This window comes from Colossoma macropomum, unplaced genomic scaffold, assembly GCF_904425465.1.
Source record: "Colossoma macropomum unplaced genomic scaffold, Colossoma_macropomum, whole genome shotgun sequence".
NCBI classification, from domain to species: Eukaryota; Metazoa; Chordata; class Actinopteri; order Characiformes; family Serrasalmidae; genus Colossoma; species Colossoma macropomum.
Window position 1 is genome coordinate 1 of NW_023494784.1, and position 26,178 is coordinate 26,178.

The following is a 26,178-nucleotide window of genomic DNA, read 5'->3' on the forward strand; positions in this document are numbered from 1 at the left end:
CGGCTTGGACCTCCACCCAAGACTGTCTGGGAGGTGACGTATTGCACGGGACCTACCTTCCTGGGTCTTGGAGTCAGCCACCTGGCAACGGGTGGTTGGGGCACGGTTTCCGGTCCTGGTTTTCTACCCGTCACTCGGGGAGACAAACAGGTGAAGAGAGAAGTGCACCACTAGACTGAGCAGGGCACCCTCAAGGCCTGGCTTGGCCTATGTTTTTCACCTATTCGCTCTCCCCCCACAATAGCAAGTCAGAGAACGAACAGGTGTGATACAGTAGATTAATCAATTTTAGGACACATCATCAGTAGTGTACCTCAGAGTTATCAGGTGTTTTGGCTTTTAAACCCTATATTTGCAGTGCGGTTGGAAAAATTAAATATAATTACATCTACTAGGAACAATTTTCCAATAAACAAATAAATAAAAGGAGATTCACTCCCAGACAGAGGGACTGGAAGGCCCGATGGCATTGCTTAACAAGCGGTGGCCCGTGCATTACCCTTGATCTTCCTATCCAACCACAACTGTCTGATGACCATTGATGGGGGAAGTCATTGTATGTTCCCCTAACCTAACCCTAACCCTAACCCTAAACCCCAACCCTAAACCTAACCTTGGCCCTAATCTTAGCCCTAAACCTAACCCTAAACCCTAATACCTAACCCTAACTTTAGCCCTAAACCTAACCTTGGCCCTAAACCTAACCTTAGCCCTAATCCTAGCCCTAAACCTAACCTTAAACCCTAATACCTAACCTTAACCCTAACCTTAGCCCTAAACCTAATCCTAAACCCTAACCTTTAAATTAATCATAATTCTGAACTTAATCCTGAACCTAATCTTGGATCTACAACCCAACCTTAAACCTAAATTTAGACTTAGACCTAACCCTTTACACCCTCCCACCCAATCTATGGCCTGGGGACCAGATTATCAGGCCCCTGACCTTAACCAGGGGGGTCCTCAAAGAATCCTGGGAATTTTCCCAATATGCAAATGGTCACAAAACCAAATCTTTAAACTCTAATAACTTTAAAATGAAAGCATATATGGACATGGAACTTTTTGCTAATAAAACTTTGTACTTTTGCGAACAATCGTGTCATAAAAGTATAAGAGTTCGCCACGAGGGAATTTATCACAGCCAAGATAGACCACATCCCCCAAAGCCACAACACACTCAGGTGGGGGGAGCACTGCTGGTAGAAGCTTGACGGGTTCCTACATCTTAAAAGGTGAGGGACCAGTCTGCCACTGGTGTACAACCCCAAAAAAGGAGTCCAAAGCGGTAGAAGCTTGGTATCTTCCCAGAAAGATTTCAGTGTCGGCTAACACCGGCCTGGAATTCGAAGGGAAGCTATCCGCCGGCTTGGACCTCCACCCAAGACTGTCTGGGAGGTGACGTATTGCACGGGACCTACCTTCCCGGGTCTTGGAGTCAGCCACCTGGCAACGGGTGGTTGGGGCACGGTTTCCGGTCCTGGTTTTCTACCCGTCGCTCGGGGAGACTAACTGGGATAGGCCCAAATTCTCAGACCTTGTCTGGCTGACCTGGGCAACCTAGCGGTGTTAACAAAGGGTCAGTTGGGCAAGGGGTAAGTATTCAGTCTCTCTGGGTCCACTAGGACAGCACGCAGGGAAGGTGGTCTGGGGCAAACAGATCTTAAATGAGCGCCCAGTCTTCTATCAGCACACACCACAGTTAACAATAAAAAATCCAACTTTGTAAAAAGAAAAAAAGGCTAAAAATAGCGTTCTTAAAAATACAACAGCATTTATAAAAAAAAATGCATTGGCTTTTATACAATATAATACTTTAAAAATAAATTACTGATTTGCACGCACGGAAGGTGGTCTGGGGCAAACAGACCTTAAATGAGCGCCCAGTCTTCTATCACCACACACCACATACAGCAGTTTAAAATAATTAAAATAATACATAAAAAATACACCTTCTAAAAAAGCTTAAAATAGCGCCTTCAAAAATACAAGGGCATTCACCTAAAAGAGCATTGAGCATTTTACAATAAAAATTACACCTTTGTAAAGACAGAAAGACTAAAAAATAGTGCCCTCAAAAAGATAAGGGTATTTCCAAAAAAAAAAAAAATTAATTAGCCGCCGCCACTTGCCCAGCTACCACCACTTGACTTGGACTAGCTGCCCACTCCCACTCTACACTGATGTTTTCATGGACTCCTAACTACTACTACTATTACTACTACTACTATTAATATTAGTAGTATAATAATTTTGTAGGTAGTTTGACCAGAGGAGGATGGATCCCCCTATGTGAGCCTTGGTTCCTCCCAAGGTTTCTTCCTCAGCTCTGAGGGAGTTTTTCCTTGCCACTGTCGCCCCTGGCTTGCTCACTTGGAGGATTTACATTTCATGTTAAAACTTTGTCTTTAATGGATTTCTGTGAAGCTGCTTTGTGACAACATCAGTTGTAAAAAGCGCTATACAAATAAATTTGCCTTGACTTGACTCCTCATACTTTGGAGCACTGGATCCCAAACCTGGTCCTGTAGCGCACCCTGCTCTACACATTTTAGTGTTTCCACTGCTTCCTGCACACCTAATCCAAATACTGAGCTCCTTAACAATCTCTTCATGACTTGAAGTGAGTTTATTGGAAGCTGGGAAAACATTAAAATGGGCAGGACAGGGAAACTCCAGCACCAAAACTGGGAACCTGTTGTCTAGAGAATGAGGATAGTGTGCAAATCTGCATTAAGACAATGGGGGGCTACTCTGAAGAATCCAAATCCAGTATACAATTAAAGTCTGTTGTCGTTTTATGCTCGTTTCATTTTGTGTGAAATAGGAATCCAAAAAACGACCTCACATTTGACACATTACATCAAACATGTAATTTCTTTATTTTAGTCATTAAATGCATTGCAGTGTCTGATTAAATATGTCCATGATCATTCAGTAATCTTGCATCTGAAAGTTAAATCTTCCAAATCAAGGTGAGACTAAGATCAGCTTTCATGCATAATTTGTAGGAAAATGCTGATTTGCGGTCCTTCCCATTGTATCCTGTTGATCTCACATCAATGCTTTCACAAAGATACTCAAACAGAAGAGGAGGATAAAAAAGACAACATTCAACAAATAATGTCTTCATATTTATTTTTGATGCATTCTCACAGAATGTCTTAACTGCATTATCTGTAATATTTCAGGTTCACTTGATCACGGAAGCTCTTTTAAATTTTCACAAGATTTCATAATGAAGATGTATATACAGAACAAGCAAACGCTTATAAATGTGTGTATATATAGATATTTTGTTTCCTAAAATCTTAAAAAGTCATTAGAAATGATGAAGCCCTTCCCCAAGGATTATAAATATGTATAAAATAGCCATAAGCCAATGAATTTATTTAATCAGATTTCACACTAACAGTGCTGAATCAGTGGTACTAAAGGTGTACTCTATTTTCATCAAAAACATTCACTTGCCATTCTTTCCCAAGCAGTGAAATTAAACATCACAATACTCAGATCCGTGATTCCACCACATTCGGCATCATGCCAAACATAACAGCTCCTTTGACAACAGCCAATTCAGCATCTACAGGGCAAAGCACTTTAAACTTTGACCCAAACTTCTCTTTGACAAAGCCGTTCACATAAGGACTCAGGGCAAAGCCTCCGACAAGCAAGATATATCTGATGCTCAGGTCGCTTTTTTCCAAAATTTCTTCTATCAGGTTTTCTATGCCTCTGATACTACCATCATGTAGAGCTCTCAGCTTTGTCCCTGACAGCAGTATTTGTCCACTTTCCCAGTCAACATCACTGTTTCCCTCAAAATAATCTTCTATGTCTTTTACTTTCCTGGCTAGCTCTTGTAAGTTATAAGGACACTGCACCAGCACCTCTCCATCATAACGTTTACAGATGGAAAAATCATACATCAGCCTCTTCAGCTCACTGGGATGATTTTCCTCAAACTCATCAAACACTTTTTTAGAAAATATCTCTCGGAGGAGTGATTTGAAGTTCTTGTCCACTGTCTGACCACCTAGGTTATTTCCTGATACCCTGTCCAGCTCTTTTAGACAGCCCCCCTCTGCCACCTCGTGCACTGTGACATCAATGGTTCCACCTAAAGAGAGAAAGCATAAAGAGTCAAAATTGTTAAAAATGAGAACATTCCATAGTAGTAACACTGACTTTATGGAAAGTGCAACATGCAATACTATAATCTCAGAAAAATCTCATTTGTGCTAAAAAGATGAGCAACAGTAAGCCTTAGTACCATGTATCTATGTTGGAAGCGTAAGTCTATTAAAGTATATAACTTTCATACACTATACTTGTACATTTGTTCAACACAGATGTAAATATTAAAAAGCTGCATTGCTTTGTTTAAGAAACCCATAACTGTTTACAGTTCTTAACTTCTGATAGTTTCCTTCATAAAGGAGCAATGACTTACTTACATACTTTCTCTAAAATCACCTGGTTCCAACAGTATCAAACCCACATTCTGTTTTACTCTATTAATCAGTTTCAAAACTTTAAACTTAATTTTTGTTTGTGCTATTTTTCACAATTCATGTATTCCAACTTTGATCTACTCCGGTCACTCAAATATAAAATTACCGTAAATTATACTGAAAAGAAGCATGAGCAGCTCAATATCTAAATACCTCCGCAGTCCACCACAATGTACTGTGTTCCTGAGATCTGTTCTATTGTCTCTGCTTCTGTAAGATCTCCTTCCATAAAACCTTCTTTTGGGAGCTGTTTACACCACACAGATGCAGCTTCTGGTTCCAGAGCTACAATCAGTTTTTCAGACTCAGACTCTGTCACCAGACCAGCCTAAACATGAACATTTCACACATTATTTTTCATAATCTGGGGTACTGCTGGGTACAAGAGCCATAATCACAAAACATTTCATGTAAATCTACAATGTCCATTTCTTGTTAATATCATCACACCCACCTCTGTAGCTGCTTCTGTCATGAACTTTTTAGCTGCAGAGCTCCAAATGGCTGGAACTGTCAAAACCCATGTAGCATCAGAGGCAGAGTACTTTACTCCAGATGTGTGCTTTCCAATCATATCCAGGGCGTGATCTTTCATGAATTTCAGGCTCTCAGAGAACACTTTCATAGCTTTAATTCTTTTCCCATTTTTGGCAGTCATCATTGAGTCTCTGTGCAACACCTGAGAAATAAATAAACACCAAAATCACCCGTGTGACAGAGCACCTGTTGAGCTCAGTTAAAGTTAACTCTGAGATATTAAATATAACAATAACACTTTCACAATATTTTCCATTTGAGACACTGGTATGTTCAATAAAGTACTGTACAATAAGCACTTTATGGAGCTACAGCCATACCTTGCCATAGAGCTCCATTTTGAAGTCGTCAAAGAGGTAAAGCTTCTTTGCTTCACTTTTTCGTGTCTGTCTAGTGTACGTCATTATGGCATCATAGCCAAACTTCAGAAAATTTTTATTTTCATCAAACAAAATGCAGGTAGGAGTTTTTGGGGTGTTCATTCCGTACTCTTCACCCCATTTAGGTTGCCGAATCTGTTTTGCTCCTTTAAACGAGAAGCTGTATCCAGTGAACGCTGTGCCAAAATCTATACCAATAGAAACTAGTGATTCTGGAAACAGCACAGGAACACAATTCATAAGAGACAAAAACAATGAACCAGATGAAATAAATTTCATAAATACAATGTTCACCTTGTCAGTCCAGCACATGGCTAAAACATGTTTATCAAGCAAAATAGAACAAGAAACCTTATCATTCCTTCACTAAAGTTTCCTTTCCTGTTCAAGTAGTATGAGGAACTGTTGAGAAGAGTGACTATGTGTAAAAAAGTTCCAACTCTCCAACTTCGAGGTCTAAGTACTTACCCTTATTTTGGATTCGAGGTCTAAGTGCCTTTGCTGTTGAAGTGCACTGTTTCTGTGGCACCTAGAAAAAAAGAACAGGGAAGGGAAATGGGAAATGGGAAGATAGAAAGAAACAAAATATATATAATAATATATGTGTGTGTGTGTGTATGTATATATATATATATTTATATATATCTATATATATATATATATATATATATATATATAATGGGTTGATGTTCTCTTGATCCACCATTTACTTTGACTCAATATCTCAGTGTGCTCTAGGTTACTCCTAGAATTATTACAAGTAATTGAGGTTCCTTTACTACACAATTTACTCATACTAATCAGCCTAGACCATGTGCCTAAGTTCTTTAAGTTAGCTGCCATTACTTAAGAAACTGCACCTTGATTGTCACATTTCCAACATTACTTTTTCTATCTAGGGTTTTTGGAGAAAGTTGTTGCTCAACAGCTGTGTTCTATTTTAAGTAATTATAACAAGCATGAATTATTTCAGCCTGGCTCTCAGAAACATCACAGTACGAGTAAGTGCTGACTAGGGTGGTGACTGATTTACTGGTTGCCTCAGATTCTGACTTTCAATATATTGAAAATCCACATAAAGTATAAGGAATACAACAAACATCCAAGCTACTAAATCCAAAAATAGCAGCAGAGTTCAGTAACGATTCATATAAAGAGTTCAGGACAAAGGACCAGGACTTGACAGGAGAACCCATCCTCCTCTAGTGAACACCGGTTTGTGAAGACTGTATTAAACACAGCAGGCAAAAGAGTTGGACAAGAGTAAAGCAGATTATTTCTGTCTGAATAAAACAACTGGACGATGCTTTGGTCACTGCAGGAGGTAGTTTGAAAAAAAAAACCCTGTTGGCAACAGCACAGTTTATTTATGACACTGGATGAGAATTACTTGTTTGGAATTGGCCGTGGTGAAAGGACGTGGCTCCTAAGGACAGAGCTGAATGGGATAAGAGAGTGAAGGCAACAGCACAAGGGAATTTGAATCAGCAGTAACAGAGGAACAGTCAAAATGAATGAAAATTAAGAAAGAAATGGAACCGAGGAGAGATGGAGCTGATCCCAGGTGAAGCTGAGTTAAGACAGCAATGAGATGCAGAACTGATTGCGCTGGATCCGATCTGAGATGGAGCAGATCCAGGATGGGACTGATCTGACACAGAGCTGAGCTGAATCAGAAAGGAGTTGCAGAGCTGAGGCACATTGGAGCCGATCTGAGATGGAGCTGAATTATATTATAAGTGACTCGTAGAGCTGAGTGGAGCTGAGACAAAGCCAAGTGGAGTCAGAAATGAGTTACAGAGCTGTTTGTACTTGAGCTGATCTGAGATGGGGCCAATCTGAGAGGGAGATGAGAGGAGTTGCAGAGCTGATTGTGCTGGAGCTGATCCAATATGCAGCACTTCATTAAGAAACTACAGTAACAAAAATTAAGTGGAATATACTTTGAAATTTTTATCTTAAAAGTTTTTACTCAGGTGGCGGTCATCGATAATGTTAGCAGCATTCTGTGGTCCTGTGGTCTGGGATGATGCCATTCATGAACAGACAGTGAGATAGCTGGTCAGGATGCTCTCAATTGCCCCATGTAGTTTGCTCTCTTCATCCTTAGCAGGAGGTGAAGTCACTGCTGGGGTTTTTTGGACAGGCAGGTGGTGTTGAGGGTCTGGATGAGGTCGTTATTGCTGAGGTGTACACCAAAGAACTTGGAGCTTAGACTCTCTCCACAGTTGAACCATTTATGTGCAATGGAGAGTAACCACCATGATTCCTTTTAAAGTCAACAATCTCTTTCATCTTATCCACACTGTGGTAGATTGTTGTCTCTGCACCAGTCTGAAGTCTCCCAGTCAGGACATACAGGATCCAGTTGCAAAAGAGGGGTGTTCAGTCCCAGAAAGCTCAGCTTTCCAATAAATTGCTGTGGTACAATTGTGCTGATTGCTGAACTGAAGTGTATGAAGAGCATTCTCACAGAACTGTCTTTTCTTTCCAAGTGGGTCAGTCAGAGGTGAATGGCAGAGGACACGGCTGTAATGAGGTGGCTTGCCAGAGGTGGGGTTTGAACTCAGACCATCTGGGTGGTGTTTCAGAGCCCAACTTGGTGAGCCACGACATGGTTTTGGAAGGCAGGACCCAAACACTAAGCTTCTGTGTGATTTGGAAGGTATGATTGAAATAATATATAAAACCGCACTGCGGTTATACCCACGTCACCGCGTTGATAAACCAGCACTCTACCACTGCACTATAGAGGCCACGTCACATAGTGTAGGAAGGGATCGCCTTAAAATGGGTAGAAAACGAAAGGCAGTATGAAACCCACCTACTAAGACTTAGGCAGGAAAACAAACAAAGGACGCCAGGGGAAAGATTGGGTCTCTCAAGCACTGAGGAAAGGCTAACTGAAACCACTTTCCCAACAGAAGAAAATGCCTGAAGGAGAATGAACATGAACATTTAGTTTTAGCAAAGTGTGTCTTCTTCCCAGCCCTTATAAAGCCCCCTGAGCAGGTGTGGCTCATTTGGCTGGATTGGGTCGTTGACTACCCTGGTGGCTGGTGGTGGCCTAGCCCTGGAGCCAACCCTTACAATTGCATCCTCTGTAGACCTGTAAGGGTGATATGTGAACCGAAATGGATCCAGTGTGGAATAAAGACTGATCTTTGTGTTGTATTAAGTCTATAAAGTGTTCTAGGATTCTCTCTAATACCCTTGGATATTGTCTCTTGCTGTGCTGAGAGGTTTTCAGCATTGCAGTCATTCAAAGCTTTTGGTCAGCACATGTGGCGGTGATCTTCAAGGAAGTCACATTATCTGTGCAATTGCTAATGAAGCCAGTCACTAATGATGTACATTCCTCCAAATCAGTTGAGTCATTATATGTAGAAGTTTTTCAACATGTTTAAGTCTGTTTGCTCAAAACAACCCTGAAGTGCTGAGAAAGGCCCTCAGACCAGGTTCTAACCTGTTTCAGAACTGGTATGGCACACCTGATCAGAGGTTTATAAAACAATAAATATCTCTTCTAGCTGATTTCAGTTAAATCTCCTGCATAATATAGTAATAATATAGTTATAGTGCATAAGTTGGATACTATATAGCTATAGAAAATACAAAGACTGTAAATACCCATTACTAAAGTGGATGTAGAAAACTGTTAACAAAAAGATGGACAGTCTCACCCTGATCACTTCCTCTGGTTGCTTACTGCTGTCGTTTGGTTCATCTGCATTCGTTTCCTGTGGCTGCTGTGTATCATGTTCTGTTGAGTTCAGCTGGAACGGAAGTTTTACCCAGTGCTTCTTGCTTGCACATTTCTCATTCACAGCTTTCAGTTCAGATTCTCTGGGCTCTTCATTACTTTCTTTGTGGTCCACTGCTTTACTCATTCTTAAAGGAGTGAAAAGAAAAAAAAATACAATTTAGCTTTGAATGAGACTGAATTTCAGTGTTAAGATAATGATAAAAGCATACCTCTCTTTGGGGCGGGGCATTATATTCTGGCTGTCCTGAAGGCCTGATCTATCAACATTTGAATAAGTAGTTATATTTCATAACAGATATCTGATATGATAAAAAGCTTATAATAATTTAAATGATTTCATCAATAATAATGTTAAGATTATTGAAAGGCTCAGTCTCATGTCAGAATAGTGCTTTGAACCTGAAGTGAATAAAACACATTCTGGCTTTAAATGTGTAAACACAATCTATATTTTGAGGACATCACAACTTTACTGGGGCTTTACATACTCATCATGAAATATTCTGAGTTTAGCTCAATCTATATGCTGAGCAAGATATGAAATCGATTAATCAACACTTTAAACTTGTGTTTTGGTGGTAAATTATTTGGCTGCACTTGCTGTGTTCCTCAATATAAATAACAAAATAAAATAAATTACAATTCTTACGTTACACTGGAGTTACCCCAGAGCTTAAAACCATCCTGTTTATACTCTTTAGACAACATTGCTTAGATCTGATCCTGACTCCACCCTGATCTGATCCTGACTCCACCTTAATCTGATTCTGACTCCTCAGCCTCTGGCTGGTATGTCAGCTAAAGCTGTCACTACATAGTAAACAAACTAGCAACAGAACTCTGTAGGTCCATCTCATGCAGCTGAGAAAGAGCATCAAATCCGAGCTGAGACCACTGAGAGCCTGAACATACAGCACAGTCAGGATCCACACAGAACAACAGGCTATTATGAAACTACAAATTGTTACATTAGCAGGCTCTAACTGTATCAAAACAGAGGAGTTTAATACACTTTATAACAGAGTGTCAGCCCAAAGCAGAAGCACTGTAGCCTGTTAACCACAGCAGGATGGTCCTTAAAAACGTCATGAAGACTGCAGACTCACAGCTCAAAAACACAACAACATGACTCACTACACAGGAACAAGATCTAAGAATGAGGGCCACAAGAACGCTCTTCTGCCTCTAGGAACACCAGAGATGTTTCCTCTAGGAACTTCCACTCTCTGCTGAGTCAGTTATTGAGCTTCTCCAAGAAGAGTTGGTATGTGCCGAACTTATTGTTAATTCAGGTTATAACAGATGATAATAATGAAGGGATTTTGTTAGGATTATTGTTATGATAACTGTAGAATAAAGAATATCCCTCTGGGATTAATGAGGTAATAGTGTAATGTAATCTAATGTAATGTAATACAATGTCTTACCTTAATTTGCTGATTTCTAACTTGAGGTTTCCATTCTCTTGTCTAAGAATGATTTTAAAAAAGACATTTCTAGGTCTTACATAACTGTTCAATACAAACAAATGTTATTAAATGCTGTCAGTCCGACTTCTGGCAAGCATATTTTTCTCTGGAATATCCTGATTTCAGTTTATCCAGTAATTATAGCATTTTCTTACCTTAGATCTTCAAGTTCTTTATTGCATTTCTCATTCTCCAATCTAAGCATAACATTTACAAGAAGAAAAAAAAAGTTATAAGTCCTAAAAACTAATAGGACCAGATTATTTTCAGAATTATCTGTGCTTTAAGATGGTAGATGTTTGCTGAGGAAGCTAACAGGTCATTTTATTAATTTTCTCAGTAAATGAAAGAATAATACAGACTGTAAATACTTCACAGACTGAAAATAATAAAATAATCTTCAAAAATAAACCCTTTTAGGAAAGTGGCACTCATGAGGACTAAGTCAGGTAAGTTAATTATAAGTCCAGATACAGCAGAAATCACATTCACTGTGAGGAGCGTGACTCAGCTTTGCAGAGTGGTCAGTCAGATTAATTGCTGTGTAGTTTAAGATTAGAAAGTGACCACAATTTTCTGAATTTCTCTGAATTCAATCATCAGTTCTAACTAAAAATACTAAAACTTCTATTACAACTATAATGAATTTCTCATTTGTAAAACTATTTCACAATTTTTTTTTTACAAAAAACTGGTTCTAAAGAGGTTTAGAACCAGGGTTTTGGGATCTTTGTATATGTGCTTTATGACTTTGTATTTTATGTGTTTACATTTCCAGTGATTTTATTCAATGAATATAAAACATGATCATTTATTAGAGAAATGAAGACTATTTCAGATTACAGACTTTACAAAGATTACAGTAATATTATTATATTATGCTATTATATTATATATGATATGCAGTCTGAAAAAATAAATTCTGTGATTTATGGTCAGCAGAAAGAAATATTTAAATGTATTGTCACGTAAAACCTCCAGTAAGACTGCATATCATTATATATGATATGCAGTCTGAAAAAAAATTCTGTGATTTATGGTCAGCAGAAAGAAATATTTAAATGTATTGTCACGTAAAACCTCCAGTAAGAAACTTTCATATAAACTGAAAGTTAGTAGCGTTCTCCAGTTCTCATCTTTCAGCATTAGTCATGTTATCTTCTCTGTGGCTGGAATGTTACAACAAACATTACATTCTTACATGATTCCAATACAAAGCAGTTAATCTGTATAAAACTGAACTGAAGGAGAGATTGTCTGTGAACTGATGAAGTTCCTTGGATAAAGTGTGGAACATTTTTAGAATTAGAAACTTCTCTCTGATTTACTGACTGTCTCTTTAAACAAAACTGAGGTTCAGTGTCTTTCTAGTAACGTAGTGTTTCATTTAAAGCATTAAAAATAAATGTATTATTAATTAGACATGTGACCACAGTTTTAACCTGAGTTTAAACATGGATTACATTAATAATTTAAGGTGTTTCCTACCTTAATGCCCTGTTTTTTGATTTGAGGTTTCCATTCTCTTTTCTGCAGGAAAGGTAAATAAATAAATAAATAAATAAATAAATAAATAAATAAAATAAATAAATAAATAGGTTAGGGTTAGGTTAGGTTCGGGTTACGGTTAGATTAAAAAAAAAAACAGTTTCATTTCACTGTGCAAAAGAAAAAGTGAATCTTTTTTGTTTTGGTACTGCCTTACCTTAAATCCATAATTTCATTCTTGCATTGCTCATTCTCCTCTCTACAAATAAAATTGACAATAACCATAAAATATTTTATTTTTAATAAAAATGTTTAAAAAATAAAACTGTCTTTTAAAATTTCAGTCTAGCCCTAACCCTAGACCAGTTTAAAACTTGAAACTCAATTTGCCTTTTTTTCAGGTTTTTCAGGCTTTCTGTGATTATTTAATGTTTTGTATGCATTATAGAAATAGTGAGCTGTATTCAAAACATTTTTAATGGAAAATTGGATTATGTTGGCAAACTTCATTAGAAAGGCTTCTATCTAAAGTACTGAATGTGAATCATCTGAATGTGAATGTGAAACCTATCTGGGCCAACCTCAACTAGACAAACCTTATCTAAACAACCTGAATCTTGAAAAAACCAAAACCAAATCTGGACCAACCTCAATCTTTACCAATCTCAGTGTAGACCAGCCTTAATCTAGACCATCCTCAATCTGCAACAACTGCAGTTTAGACAAACCTCAAATGTAGATCTACCATCTACCATAACTGCCGTTCTCAATCTAAAGCAGATTTAATCTAGATAATTCTCAGTCTGGACCAAACTCGATGTAAACCGATTTCAATTTGGATAAATCTGGATAAACCTCAATCTAAGCCTCTTTCAGTCTGGACAAACTTCAATTTTGATCAAAATCAATCTGTACCAGTGTCTGAACAATGCTCATTTTAGTTGCAATCAAATGTTGTGCAATCTCCATATAGACCAACCACAGTCTGAGGTACCCTTAATCAGCATAAATCAAGCAACTTCAGTCTACACTAATCTAAGTTTGAACCATTCTCAATCTAGAAAAACCACAATCAGTTTTGTCCAACCCCAGTGTGAACCAACCTCTCTCCAACCCATTCTCCATCTGGACAAACTTCAATCTAGACACACCTTAGAAAGGAAGAACCTCAACCTTTACCAACCTCAGATGGACTAACTTCAGTCTGAGAAACAATCTGAGAAAATTTCAAAAACTTAATCTTAACCAACCTCAGGTTAGACCAGTTCAGACCATGTTTTCAAATCCTGGTCCTGTATTTTGTGTTCATTGGTAGTAAACTGAGCTGTTGGTGTAATTGATTTACAACTTACTTTCATACCTGTTAATCATTGTAAAACGCAGTGCTGGAAAATGATCTCTAGAATGCTATATTTTGAACTAGCCTCTCAGGTGGTTTCAGACTATTTCTGAACCTACTTCTAGACCACTTTCAATCTGGACAAATCTCAATTGGACAATCCTGTATGTTGAATCTGATGCACTACAGTCTTTGTCAACCTCAAACTAGACAAAGCTCAACCTAAAACAGCCTCAGTCTGGACCACCCTAAATCTAGAACACATATATCCTCGATTAACCAATCTCGGTCTATATAAAAGTTAATCTGAATCAACGTCAATCTTGACCAACCTTGGTCTTGACCAGAAGAGCCACAGCTCTGAAGTGATTAGCATTTTCACTCTTCTAAGGCTCTGAGTTCAAACTCCTCAATTTAGATGAAACTCTGGTTGGACTAACCTCTGTCTATGCCAATGTCAATCAGAACCAACATCTGTTTGTACTCACCTCAATCTGAACCAAACCCAATGTAGGACAACCTCAATCTTGGCCAATCTAAAACCTTACTAACTCTGAACTATCCTCAAGCATGTGCACCCTCGATTTTGAATGGGCTCTCAGTGATTATATTTCCCCTTTTCTCATTTTGGACTAACTTCGGTCTGTGCCAACCGACCTGTATCTGAATCTATACTTAGTTTGGAACTACAACTAGCCCAATAAACCTTGTGAGATCAATATGTACCAGCATTTACTGAATGAATCTCAATCTTAGCCTACTTATATGTGGACACATCAATTTGCACTGATCTAAATCTGCACTGACTTCAATTTGAACCAACTTTGAGGAATCAATCTGGACCAACATCTGCTAGACCAACATTTATCTTGAGCAACTTAAATGATGACCACCTTCAACCTAAATCTGGACCAATGTGCATATGGACCAACCTTAACCTAAATAAACCCCAGTCTAGACAAAGCTCAATCTAGACCAAACTCCAAAAAGTGGACTAGTCTCAATCTAAACCAACTCTGTACCACTATCAGTGTGAACCAACCCCAATCTGGATGATCGAATCTTTCCAGTTTAAACCTCCTTGCAAATGCCTTACTTGTTAGTCTAATCGCACCATCCTTATAATACTGTTCTGCTACTACTGTGAGCAGCAGGGCACAACCATAACTGAATGTCTTCAGATGTTCATATAGCCAGTAAGCTATATCTATTAAAAGGTTTTATTATTATTAAAAGATATGTCTTTAAGGTTGTAGCTACCAAAGTTCTTCTTAACAGATAAAACCTTGGTCCTTATTAGTCTAACACTTTGGACAATATATCAGATTTTCACAGCAAATGCTAATCTAAACATTATTGTAGAAAAATAAATATAACTATGAACCTATTATTACCTTAGATCTGTGAGGTATAGATCCTGCTGTGCCATTCTGAGTCTAAAAAGGAGTAAACAGATCAGGGAGGTGAAATATTTAATAAGCAGTACTATTCAACAATGCAATACAATGTACTAGGTGTCTTCTTGTGTTCTGAACTGCTCAAATCAATTGTACATAACATCTGCCTCTATTGTCATTTAAATAGAAAAATGTTCTAACATGTAAATGTACACAAGATTAATACCCTAAATTATGTACCAAGCTCAAGGGAAAACTCGATTTCACTGTTAAACAGAGAAAAAGCACTGTTTATGAATCTTAAAGTTAATGTAAATTTGATTATATTGACTGATTTTAGTTTGTCCATAAGGAATCCGGAGTGCTTCTTGTTGTTGACTTTAGATGTGGAAATAAAATAACTGAACAATAGACATTTAAAGTATTCACCATGTACTAACAGTCTCCCACATTAAAAATAATAGAAAAAAAAATAATAATAATTCTAGAAGCATAGTTTAATAAATAATCAATAATTTAAAAATGGAAAAGAGCTATCGAATGATGGAGAAACTATTTAAAACTTGACTTTCTTCAAGGAAATGTTTTTATTTTTAATACCTGATTTTATTTAAACAAAAGTGTAAACCCATGTTTTTTCCACATTGACTTCACATTTTGACATTAGTTTACTGTCAATTTGGAAGTGCTGTTGTGACCATTATAGTTTTTCATGGTTTTGTATAAAAACCTAATGAATATTTTACATCAGTAAATCTTAAAGCCTTACCTGAGGAGAGTATCAAGCTGAAATGGCAAGAACTGGAAAGTTTAGTGAAGGAATGAAGACACTACTGGTCCTTTTGTACCCAAGAAACGCCCAGTTTCAGCCCAGTGGGCTGGACTGAGAGAAGTGAAAGTAAACTCTGCTCTTATTAGTGAGCTTGTTTTTTCTTTTTTCTCACTGAACACTCAAAATACAGCAACCATTCTGTGCTTTTGGACTCTACAGTGTTTGTTAATAATAACAATTTGTAATAGTTAATAATAACAGAGTGGTGAACCATGAATTACTGGGTTTACATTAGCATCTCAAGTCTTCTATAAAAATGTTAATTTCAGATAATCAAATCAAAAATACAAAAGGCAGAAACACAGTGTCAATACACAGCTCTTTAAAGTTAAAAACTTCACCAATACATATGAATATTTAGCTGTGCACTGCATTCTTTTGTTGCTTTAATAGATTATAATTAGTTTGACCAAAGGATTCTGTCATGTACAGTTTGAAGCTAAAATATACAACATGCGAAACCTTTTTTTTCTGAACCTGCTATTGAAGATTTACTCACTAGATTTGTATAATTTTTAAAAGTAGATTCGAGCCACTTCCACATCCATAAGATACTTATCTTGTTTATAGCCTTGGTGACTGTAATGAGAGCAGTCAGAGCAGAATTTGTATTTCATCATCCAGTGTGGGCACCAGCAACTTAAACTTGATGATAAAATACATGTGTGTGGATGTTTTCAGGGTCACTTACACTTGCATGTGAGCCAGCAAAGCAGAAAGAAAAATCTGAGTAAACATTCAGAAATAAGCAGTAAGGACTGTAATGCGATTGTAGTTTTTGATGCACTTTTATAGGGAGTGCTCTAACACAGAAATAAATGCCAAATAAAGCTTCGCAAATGGAAAGTGTCTATAAATGCATTAAATATTTCGAAAGGCATTATTTCTTATTTTTTTATACTGTTAACTTCAAGCAGCATTAGGTGTGAACTCATTTATTCAGTGCCTCATGAGATGATACGGCAGTGTTCACTCTAATGATAGACAACAAACACTTTTTTTTATTTATTTTATTTTTTTTTTGCGTCAAATCACTGTGGGGTCCTTGTTGTACTCGCTTTCAGCTAATACTGCAGTCTAGCAGTCTTCCAGCACACAAACACACTGGCATGCGAACACTCACTAGTGCTCCATTTCCAAACCTACTGCTTTAATGTCCTTTAGACTACACTGGTGAGGCCAAGATGTGGATCTTGATGACTGAGCATCCCAAGAGCTTCACACCTTCTGCCCTGACTTACATTATGGAGCAGTTACTCTGTGAGCAGCAACAGAATCAACACTGGGGCTTCATGATCTCCATAATGCTATCTACAACACAGCTAAGACTAAATTTGGTAGGAAAGAGAAGCTTAACTACAACTGAAAGAGAGTATGAGACTGTCATAGTAGCGAAATAAGTAGCCCTCATTCATCACAAAAAACTCCCAATGATTGGCAGAACCTTTGTCTTCGCATCCAACTCTGTTGAGTATGGCAACATACACTGCATGCATGATGTCATAAAAAGGCTCTCTGACCAACCAGAACAGAGACACTGCTCTCAAGTCCACCACCGCTAATGTCATCCCTGAACAGAGACAATAAATGGAAAGATACCACCAATAGCTGTACTTGACAGAGAACCAGTTGCCTTCTGTCCATTAACTCACTAGGGCTGTGAAGCAGGTGACAAGGCTTTAGGAAAGGATGGGAAAAGAATCTCTGGTACACCACCTGCACAAACTTCTGTTATCGTTGGGAGGAAGGATCAGTACCTTAGGACATGTATTACTCCAATATCATCACTTTTTACAAAAACAAAGATTACCATGGTGACTGCAGTTTCTCACCTCTTAGTGTTAATAACAAGGTTATAAGGTATAAACAGACTACAGGATCTGGCTGCTCATACAAACCCAGAATCACAGAGTGGCTTCCAAGTGTGATGGTCAAAAATTCACATCTTCTCCCAAGGTATTTTTTAGAGGAGAAACAACCACTGTACATCACTTTCATTGAGCTGTCAAAGGGCCTTTAACTTTGGCAGCAAAAGTGGCCTCTTCAAAATGGTCCAAAAGATTGTTTTTTTCTTCAAGATCCTCGGGATGGTCAACAAGACTTGCAACACCTTACACTTTAAGAGCTTCCCAGCGCTGACTGTGATGGCTTGGTGTTACGTACAATAACATTGTTTAAATGTTTTTTTTTTCTCTCTTCTCTTTTGCTTAAGCTTCTGCTTTCTTCAGTTCCTTGCGCTAGTCTATTGTGATGTGTTAACCTGTCCACTTTGGTGTATGTGAAGCCTTTTGTTAAAAGACTCAAACTTCTAGATTGGAAGCCATAGGGGGTGTAGCCTTGTTTTCTTTGGGGTTTGTTTTTGTTTTTTGTTGAGGGAGTTAGGTTATGTTTTTGTATTTTTGTTTCTTTTATTTTGTATAGGAAAGTTAGTTGATGAGGTATATTTTTCTTTCTTCTTTCTTTCTTTCTTTACATTCTTTCTGGTTGAGACCACTCCTGAAGCTTAAGCTTACACAATCTATAATAAAGACTAAATGAGACTAGTAAATGAGGTTAACTGATATATACCAGCAAGCTAACAACCTATTTCACAACCTCAGTATCTCTTTATCTGTCACAAAAACCATTTGAACGTGCATGATTTACTTTGTTGCTAAAAAAAAAAACCGTCATATTAAAATACTAAAAATTACTAACATTTCTTAAAATTACTAAAATTACTAATATTCCCTTTTTTAGTTTTTTTTTCACTTCTCCCCCAATCTGTCAGCTCAGCCACATCTACACACCACATGGCTAGCGTTTAGCCCCTGTTTTATAAGTGTGACTGCATTTTGAGTTTATACGCATATTTAGCTGTAAATGTCTGATTAGCCCTAAACTCAGAGTCTGAGTCAATCTGAGGACTGTTTGAGAAGTTTTAGACCAAACACATTATTGTGGGCATTTAAATGGAAGTAAACGAATGTAATCTGAATGGTGTTTTTCTGCACTGGATTACTGATTGGTCTGTCACAAAAAATTTAAGTAACTTTGGATACACAGGGTAAGTCCTGATGGTTAGTGAATTGCATCACTGTTTTAATCTTTTTGTAGCCAAATGAAGGCTAAAGCAGAGAGCTAATAGTAGGTTTTACTGTAATCTGCCTATGTGTTTATGCTGTATTTCTAGGTTGTGTGATGTTAGAGCTAGTTTCTCTCACTCTGGCTAATGATGGCAGGATCCTCTATCTTCCAATAGATAAAATTCCTTAAAACAAGTAAAAAAAAAATCACAAGATAATAAAAAATAATCTAATAACATTTTTACAATAATCTTAAAATGAGGAATCTAGTCAAAATATATAATATTTAAGATGTTTTAACTGCAGTGTAAAGGCTTTTGTTCTGTTTTCTACAAATGACCACAAAAGAAAACTTCAGTCACACCACACTTATCAACAGAAAAATCTTAGAGATCATTCTGATGTGGAACATGTGATACAGAAAAATGTAAAACCAAAAGGAATGCAGAAAGACAAGAATATTGTCTGAATGTTTGACTGTTGGGAAGATTTGTCTAAGAACAGTCATGTCTTTTGGAAGATGAGAGTTCATTAAATAACACAATAGCACATCACAGGCAAAATGCATTTTTATAATTGTACAATTGTTTTACTGCACAGTTAGGCACATTCAAACATTCTCCATAAATAGACAGAATTAAGTATAATGTTTGTTATACATTCCTGAATAACTTCAAATAAATGAAGCAGGGACAGAATTTAGGAAAAACACCTCTAGGACCTCTAGAGAATAGGCTTTGTTTAAAGTGGACCTTAATCCTGTGTCCACTTGTTTTAGTGAAGTGGGTAAAAATGAAGTCCACTAAACAATATATATCAGGAAAGAAAAAGGAGCTTGTTTTAGTCAGCTCAGTTTTACTCTGTGAGTAAATGTGTACCGATATCTGAAAATCACTGTGGAACATTAAGAATTGTCACCGCTTAAACACATATTTTCTGCAAAGTTTGTGATTTAATGAAAAATATGATCTATTTGTGTACATCTGTTCAAAGCTGTGTTTGCTAGTCATGAACTGACTAGAACTTCTGAGTTCTGCTCAAACTGAGCTAAAATTGTCACCACCAAAACAGTCATACTAAAAGTAAAGTTTCAGAATGGAATATTAAATCTTAAGTTTCAATAAAACATAATAAATGTACAGATTCACTCAAAGCAAAATAATTTTAATCCAATGTAAAAGATCAGTTAAAACTCCCAAATGTGACATTAAACCAATTTATTAGAGTGATCCAGATATTGTTTATTATTCCTCTCGTACCTGAGTACTCACTGTCCACTGCTAAAGTGCATCTTAATACAATGTCAACAAGTGTACTTGTCTAAATGTCTATGTGCTAGAGAAGTTAGGGTTAGGGTTATATTCCCCCATATGTGTATATAATAACAACAAAGTTTACTAAAATTCAATTGAAACAACTGGATTAAAACACAATAAGAGTTATTGTGTAATGTCTAACTTTGCTGTGGTATTCATGTTTACTTTCTGCAGAGGATCAGATTAATTTGTATACTATAGTTTTTAAATATGTTTAAATTGCTCAATATTTTTAATTAAATGTGTCTGAAGCCTAAAACTGGAGAAATAAATAATGTACAAGAGGGTTTTTATATAAATGCTCACCAAAGAAAACCTTGCAGTGTCACAGTAAGTGTCAGTTAAACCTTATCTCATTATCAAAGGAATGTAGACAGACAACTGCATCTTAGCTGTTGTCAAACCTGTAACTGTACTTACCATGAATCATAGTTTCACTCTGTGAGAGCAAAATGCAAAGTTGTCCACATATTCATTACTTACACAAGTTACACATCACAGGTTAAAAGCCTTCGTAGGGTTCCTAAAGAGTTGCAAACTGGTCAGGTATATATTTTATAGGCATATTTTGATATGCCACTGAGAAGACAATAATAAAAGTAATGTGTACTACATTTAACATAAAAGGAAGAATTAAGCAGGTCTGAAAAAACATTAAAATTTATGACGTTGAAGTATATTGACATAAATGTCCAAAAACTCCTTAAAGGATTTTTCTTTATTTAAATCAAACTGTCTAAAAGAGCTGAATATTGTTTTAGCGAAGCTGGTAAAAACAACACCTTCCTTAGGACATTTGAGGGCATTAAATGCATCACTCCAATCTGAACCACAGTGCCAGATTTGGATTGTAGCCCACGAAATTCTACCTGAATCCAAAAGTAGTTTAGAAATTCTAGTTTATCTTTTAATAACTTCCTGAAATAAAACACAATAATAATAATAATCATAATCATAATAATAATTGCAGTAAATTTAGTCTGTTATATGCTGTAGTCTTTGAATATTTTTAAATAACTTTAGTTTGTTTTTTTTTTTGTTAAATGTACCTGAAGCATAAAACTGGAGAAATACATAATACACAAAAGGGTTCTTATGTAAATGTTCACCAAAGAAAACCCTGCAGTGTTGTGGTATGTGTCAGTTAAACCTTATCTCATTATCAAAAGACTGTAGACAGACAACTGCAGCTCAGCTACTGTCAAACCAGTAACTGTCAAAAAGAGAAAGCAAAGCTGTCCATGTATTCATTATTTCCACACGTTACAGATCACAGGTTAAATGCTTTATTAGGTTTACTGAAGTTTTAAAGTGTGTAAACTGGTCAGATATATATTTTATAGGTATATTTTAATATGTCACTAAGAAGACAGTTCACAGTTTGTTTACAGGTAGCAAAGGATTCCGAGGTATTTTAATTGTCACTTGTTTCATCTTATAAACTGGTTCATCTTCATTTCTTTCTATGACAACGTGAATCATCTTCTCCCACCAAGCTTTTCTGGATTACTGACAGACTTTATGAGAACTTTATTTCCTTGTTGCAGAGCTTTTCCTTTCATTTCTTTCCCTTTGCATAAGTTTTCTGAGCGTGATTGTATACTTTGTTGCCCACTTACGTGCCATTTCTGAGTGTCTGGATTTCATTTTCAGGTGTGAGATTGAAGAACACATCAGTTGATATAGATTACAGCAAGTAATCTTTCAGTTTATGAATTGGTTTGCAACATGAATGATAGGTCAAAATCTGGCAAATTAGAATACATATCATGTCATTGTCTTATATTGTCTCTTTCAAGTGCATCTTAGTAGACAGGGCTGATTTTAGGTCTCTGTGTCACTGTTCACAACATGTTTTCTTTGAAAAAGGTAAATGGCATGTGGTGTATGATTCTGAAAGCACTGCTAGGATCTTCAACAAGGGTGAGGAAGAGCTCCAAACAAACTGAGCAAAAAGGTTTTTAAGGCCATAGTTTCCACCCTCTGTAGATGTTCTAATTCTGCACTTCACAGATCTCCTGCCAGATGACTACTTATTTTTTCTTCACTGCTTTGACTACACAGTGTTTCAGCATCACCTCTGGGGTTTCAATCAATACTGGCAAAAACAATACTGATCATCTTTTTCATATCTGTTGTTTCGTTCAGTGAGGCTGTTTCTTTGAGGCTAATACACACACACACACACACACACACACACCTTCTAAGCCGGTTCTCCCTCAGGGTCATGGGGGGTGCTGGAGCCTATCCCAGCTGTCATCGTGCGGAAGGCAGGATACACCCTGGACAGGTCGCCAGTCCATCACAGGGCAGACAGACAGACATACACATTCTTGAGACAAATATCAAATCCCAAAAATAATTATACATATACTTCTAGCTTCTAGCTTGGTACATGAAGTACTGCTACACTTGGTAGCAGTTGGGAGAGCAGAGAATCCCAGACGACCCTGTCCCCTGCAACTTTCTCCAGCTCATTCCCAGGGACTCCAAGCTGCTCCCAGGCCAACTTGGAGATATAATCCCTCCAGCAGGTCCTAGGATGACCCTGGGGTCTTGTCCCGGTAGGCTGTGCCTGGTACACCCCCATTGGGAGACGTCCAGAGGGCATCCAGATCAGATGCCCAAACCACCTCAGCTGGCTCCTTTCAATGTGGAGGAGTAGCAGCTCTACTCCGAGCTCCTCCTGGATGACTGAGCTCCTCACCCTATCAAGTAGAGTGTAGCCCGCCATCCTGCGAAGAAAGCTAATTTCTTCCGCTAGTATTCACGATCTCATTCTTTCTGTCATTACCCACAACTTATGACCATAGGTGAGGGTTGGAATGTAGACCGACCGGTGAACACAGAGCTTCGCCTTATGGCTCAGCTCCCTCTTAACCACCACAGTCCAGTACAGTGACCGTATTGCTGCTGCCGCCTGTCCTAGACTGTGGCCAATTTCACGATCCCTCTTCCCATCACTCGTGAACAAGACCCCAAGATACTTAAACTCCTCCACCTGGGGCAAGTCCTTTCCCTTTATCTGGAGTGGACAAGCCATCCTTTTCCGGGCTAGAACCATGGATTCAGACATGGGGGTGCTGATCCGTATACACACCGCTCAGCTGCAAACAGCTCCAGTGAGTGCTGGAGGCATCCATGTGATCCAGCCAAAAGAACAACGTGATCTCCAAATAGCAAAGACGCCACCCTCTGGCCTCCACACATAATGCCCTCCTGACCTCGGCTATGCCTTGACACCCTGTCCATGAATATCGCAAACGGGAGTGAAGACAAGACACAACCCTGGCAGAGTCCAACATTAACTCTGAAAGAGTCTGACTTAATGTCGAGTATATGAACACAGCTCTCACTCTGGGAGTACAGAGATTGAATGACCCAGAGTAGTAACCCCAGCACCCCATACTCCTAGACAACCTCCCACAAGATATCTCAGGGAACATAGTCTACTTGTCTTTTCTTCACTGCTTTGACTAGTGTTTCAGCATCACCTCTGGGGTTTCAATCAATAGAAACAATACTGATCATCTTTTCCACATCCCGAGATCCATGCAATATTGCAGAGGCGTGTCACCCATGACAGCCCCACAATATCCAGAGCCTTAAGCATCTCCGGATGAATCTCATCCACCCCCAGTGACTTGCCACTGAAGAGCTTGCCAACTACCTCAGTGACCTCCACCAGGGAAATGGAGCTTGACATGCCAGAAGCCTCTGGCCCTGACTCCCGTAGGGGAGGCATGTCACCTGGATTAAGGAGTTCCTCAAAGTGCTCCTTCAACCAACTGACAATGTCTTTATTTGAAGTCAGAGTTTCTACACCCCTGCTGAATACAGCTTGGGCGAAGCCACCCTGATTGCTCCTGAGTCACCGGGCAGTTGTCCAGCACAAGCCTCCTCGAGGCCAACTGAAAGTCTTTCTCCATGGCTTCACCAAATTCTTCCCACGCCCTGGATTTTGCTTCTGCCACCATTACTGCTGCCACCTTTTTTGCCTGTCGGTACCTATCTGCTGAGTCGGGAGTCCTTTGGGCCATCCAGTCCCCAAAGGCCTGTTTCTTCAGCTTGACTTCAGCCTCCCTCACCACCGGTGTCCACCAGGGGGTTCTTGGGTTACCACCCTGACAGGCACCCACCAGCTTTTGGCCACAGCTACACCTGGAAGCTTCCACAATGGAGGTTTTGAACAGGGTCCATTCAGACTCCATGTCCTCTACCTCCTCTGGGACATGAGAGAAGCTCTCCTGGAGGTGGGAGTTAAAACCACTCCAAACAGGGTGTGCATGTCACATGTGCTGTGAAGTTCAATGTACTTCACAGCACATCTACAGAAACTATAAATAAAAATTCAAAGAACTAACAGCTAATTGTGATTAATTATGCCCTAGGCAGTCTTGGCAGCAGATCAAGACAAAATATAAAAATGTAATACAAAGTGCTAAGTATGCTCTCAGTCATAATGTTGATTGCCTTACTATTTTCTTTGAGTGATTGCTTTGTCTATGGCAATGTGCTCTGATGCACTATATTTCTAAAAGTATTCAGTCACCCATCCAAATCAATGAATTCAGGTCTATGGCCATAGGTGTATAAAACCAAGCACCTAGGCATGCAGACTGCTTCTACAAACATTTGTAAAAGAATGGGTCGCTCTCAGGAGCTCAGTGAATTCTAACATGGTACCGTGATAGGATGCCACCTGTGCAACAAGTCCAGTCATGAAATTTCCACTACTAAATATTCCACAGTCAACTGTCAATGGTATTATAACAAAGTGGAAGTGATTGGGAACAACAGCAACTCAGCCACAAAGTGGTAGGCCACATAAAATGACAGAGCAAGGTCAGTGGATGCTAAGGCGCTTTGTGTGTAGAGGTTGCCGACTTTCTGCAGAGTCAATCACTACAGACCTCCAAACTTCATGTGGCCTTCAGATCAGCTCAAGAACAGCGTAGAGAGCTTCATGGAATGGGTTTCCATGGCCGAGCAGCTGCATCCAAGCCTTACATCACCAAGTACAATGCAAAATGTTGAAAAGCACACTGCCACTGGACTCTAGAGCAGTGTAGACGTGTTCTCTGGAGTGATGAATCATGCATCTCCGTTTGGCAATCAGATGGACCAGTCTGGGTTTGGCGGTTGCTAGGAGAACGGTACTTGTCTGACTGTATTGTGCCAAGTGTAAAGTTTGGTGGAGGAGTTTTTCAGGAGTTGGGTTCGGCCCCTTAGTTCCAGTGAAAGGAAGTCTTAATGCTTCAGCAGACCAAGAGATTTTGGACAATTTCGTGCTCCCAACTTTGTGGGAACAGTTTAGGGAAGGCCCCTTCCTGTTCCAACATAACTGCGCACCAGTCCATAGAGCATGTTTGGTGTGGAAAACTTGACTGGCCTGCACAGAGTCCTGACCTCAACCTTATAGAACAACTTTGGGATGAATTAGAGCGGAGACTATGAGGACTTCTCATTCAACATCAGTGTCTGACCTCACAAATGCACTTCTGGAAGAATGAATTCCCACTCCTAAACCTTGTGGAAAGCCTTCCCAGAAGAGTTGAAGCTGTTATAGGGTGGTTAAAGGGTTGGTTGACATATTAAACCCTATGGATTAAGAATGGGATGTCACTCAATTTCATATGTGTGTGACGGCAGACGAGCAAATACTTGTGGAAATATAATGTATTTCTTTACAGCTAACAGAAAAAAGAATGAAAAATGAAAAACTGGCAGTGGCCCTGCACCCCTTGAATCCACTGTAGCTGAAGAAATGTCCTAAGCAGCAGTCAGGGTCACCCTTTAATGAAGGGCATAGCTGGGGGCACCTCATCTAAACCAGGTGGCTCCAGTATTTGCAAGCCTTTGGTAGAAGATTAGTACTTGTGGACTAACATGTAGTAGATAACATCAGTAGTGTAATATGCATTAATTTAATTCACATTTAATCTTGGTTCACAGTTGAGGGCCACATCATAAGACTACTGGAACCAGAAGCACTGAATTGCCTTAAGGGGTAAAATGATCTACAACAAATTCTAATGTGTACAGCCAAAACATAATACCACTGGTATTTTAAAA

At 38.5% G+C, this 26,178-nt stretch overlaps 1 protein-coding gene across 1 annotated transcript; it reads right to left on the reverse strand.

Moving 5' to 3' along the window:
* Nucleotides 1-3,151: 3,151 nt before the first annotated feature.
* Nucleotides 3,152-15,699, reverse strand: LOC118810945 (heat shock 70 kDa protein 12A-like). The gene is made up of 13 exons (XM_036575110.1): nt 15,660-15,699; nt 14,888-14,929; nt 12,372-12,413; nt 12,155-12,196; nt 10,822-10,863; nt 10,625-10,666; nt 9,407-9,454; nt 9,115-9,322; nt 5,900-5,960; nt 5,372-5,643; nt 4,969-5,193; nt 4,668-4,842; nt 3,152-4,120 (listed from the first exon to the last, which is right to left on the reverse strand). The coding sequence occupies exons 2-13, from the start codon at nt 14,920-14,922 to the stop codon at nt 3,510-3,512; spliced, it is 1,803 nt and encodes a 600-aa protein (XP_036431003.1). The 5' UTR covers nt 14,923-14,929; nt 15,660-15,699; the 3' UTR covers nt 3,152-3,509.
* Between the last annotated feature and the right edge of the window lie 10,479 nt (nt 15,700-26,178).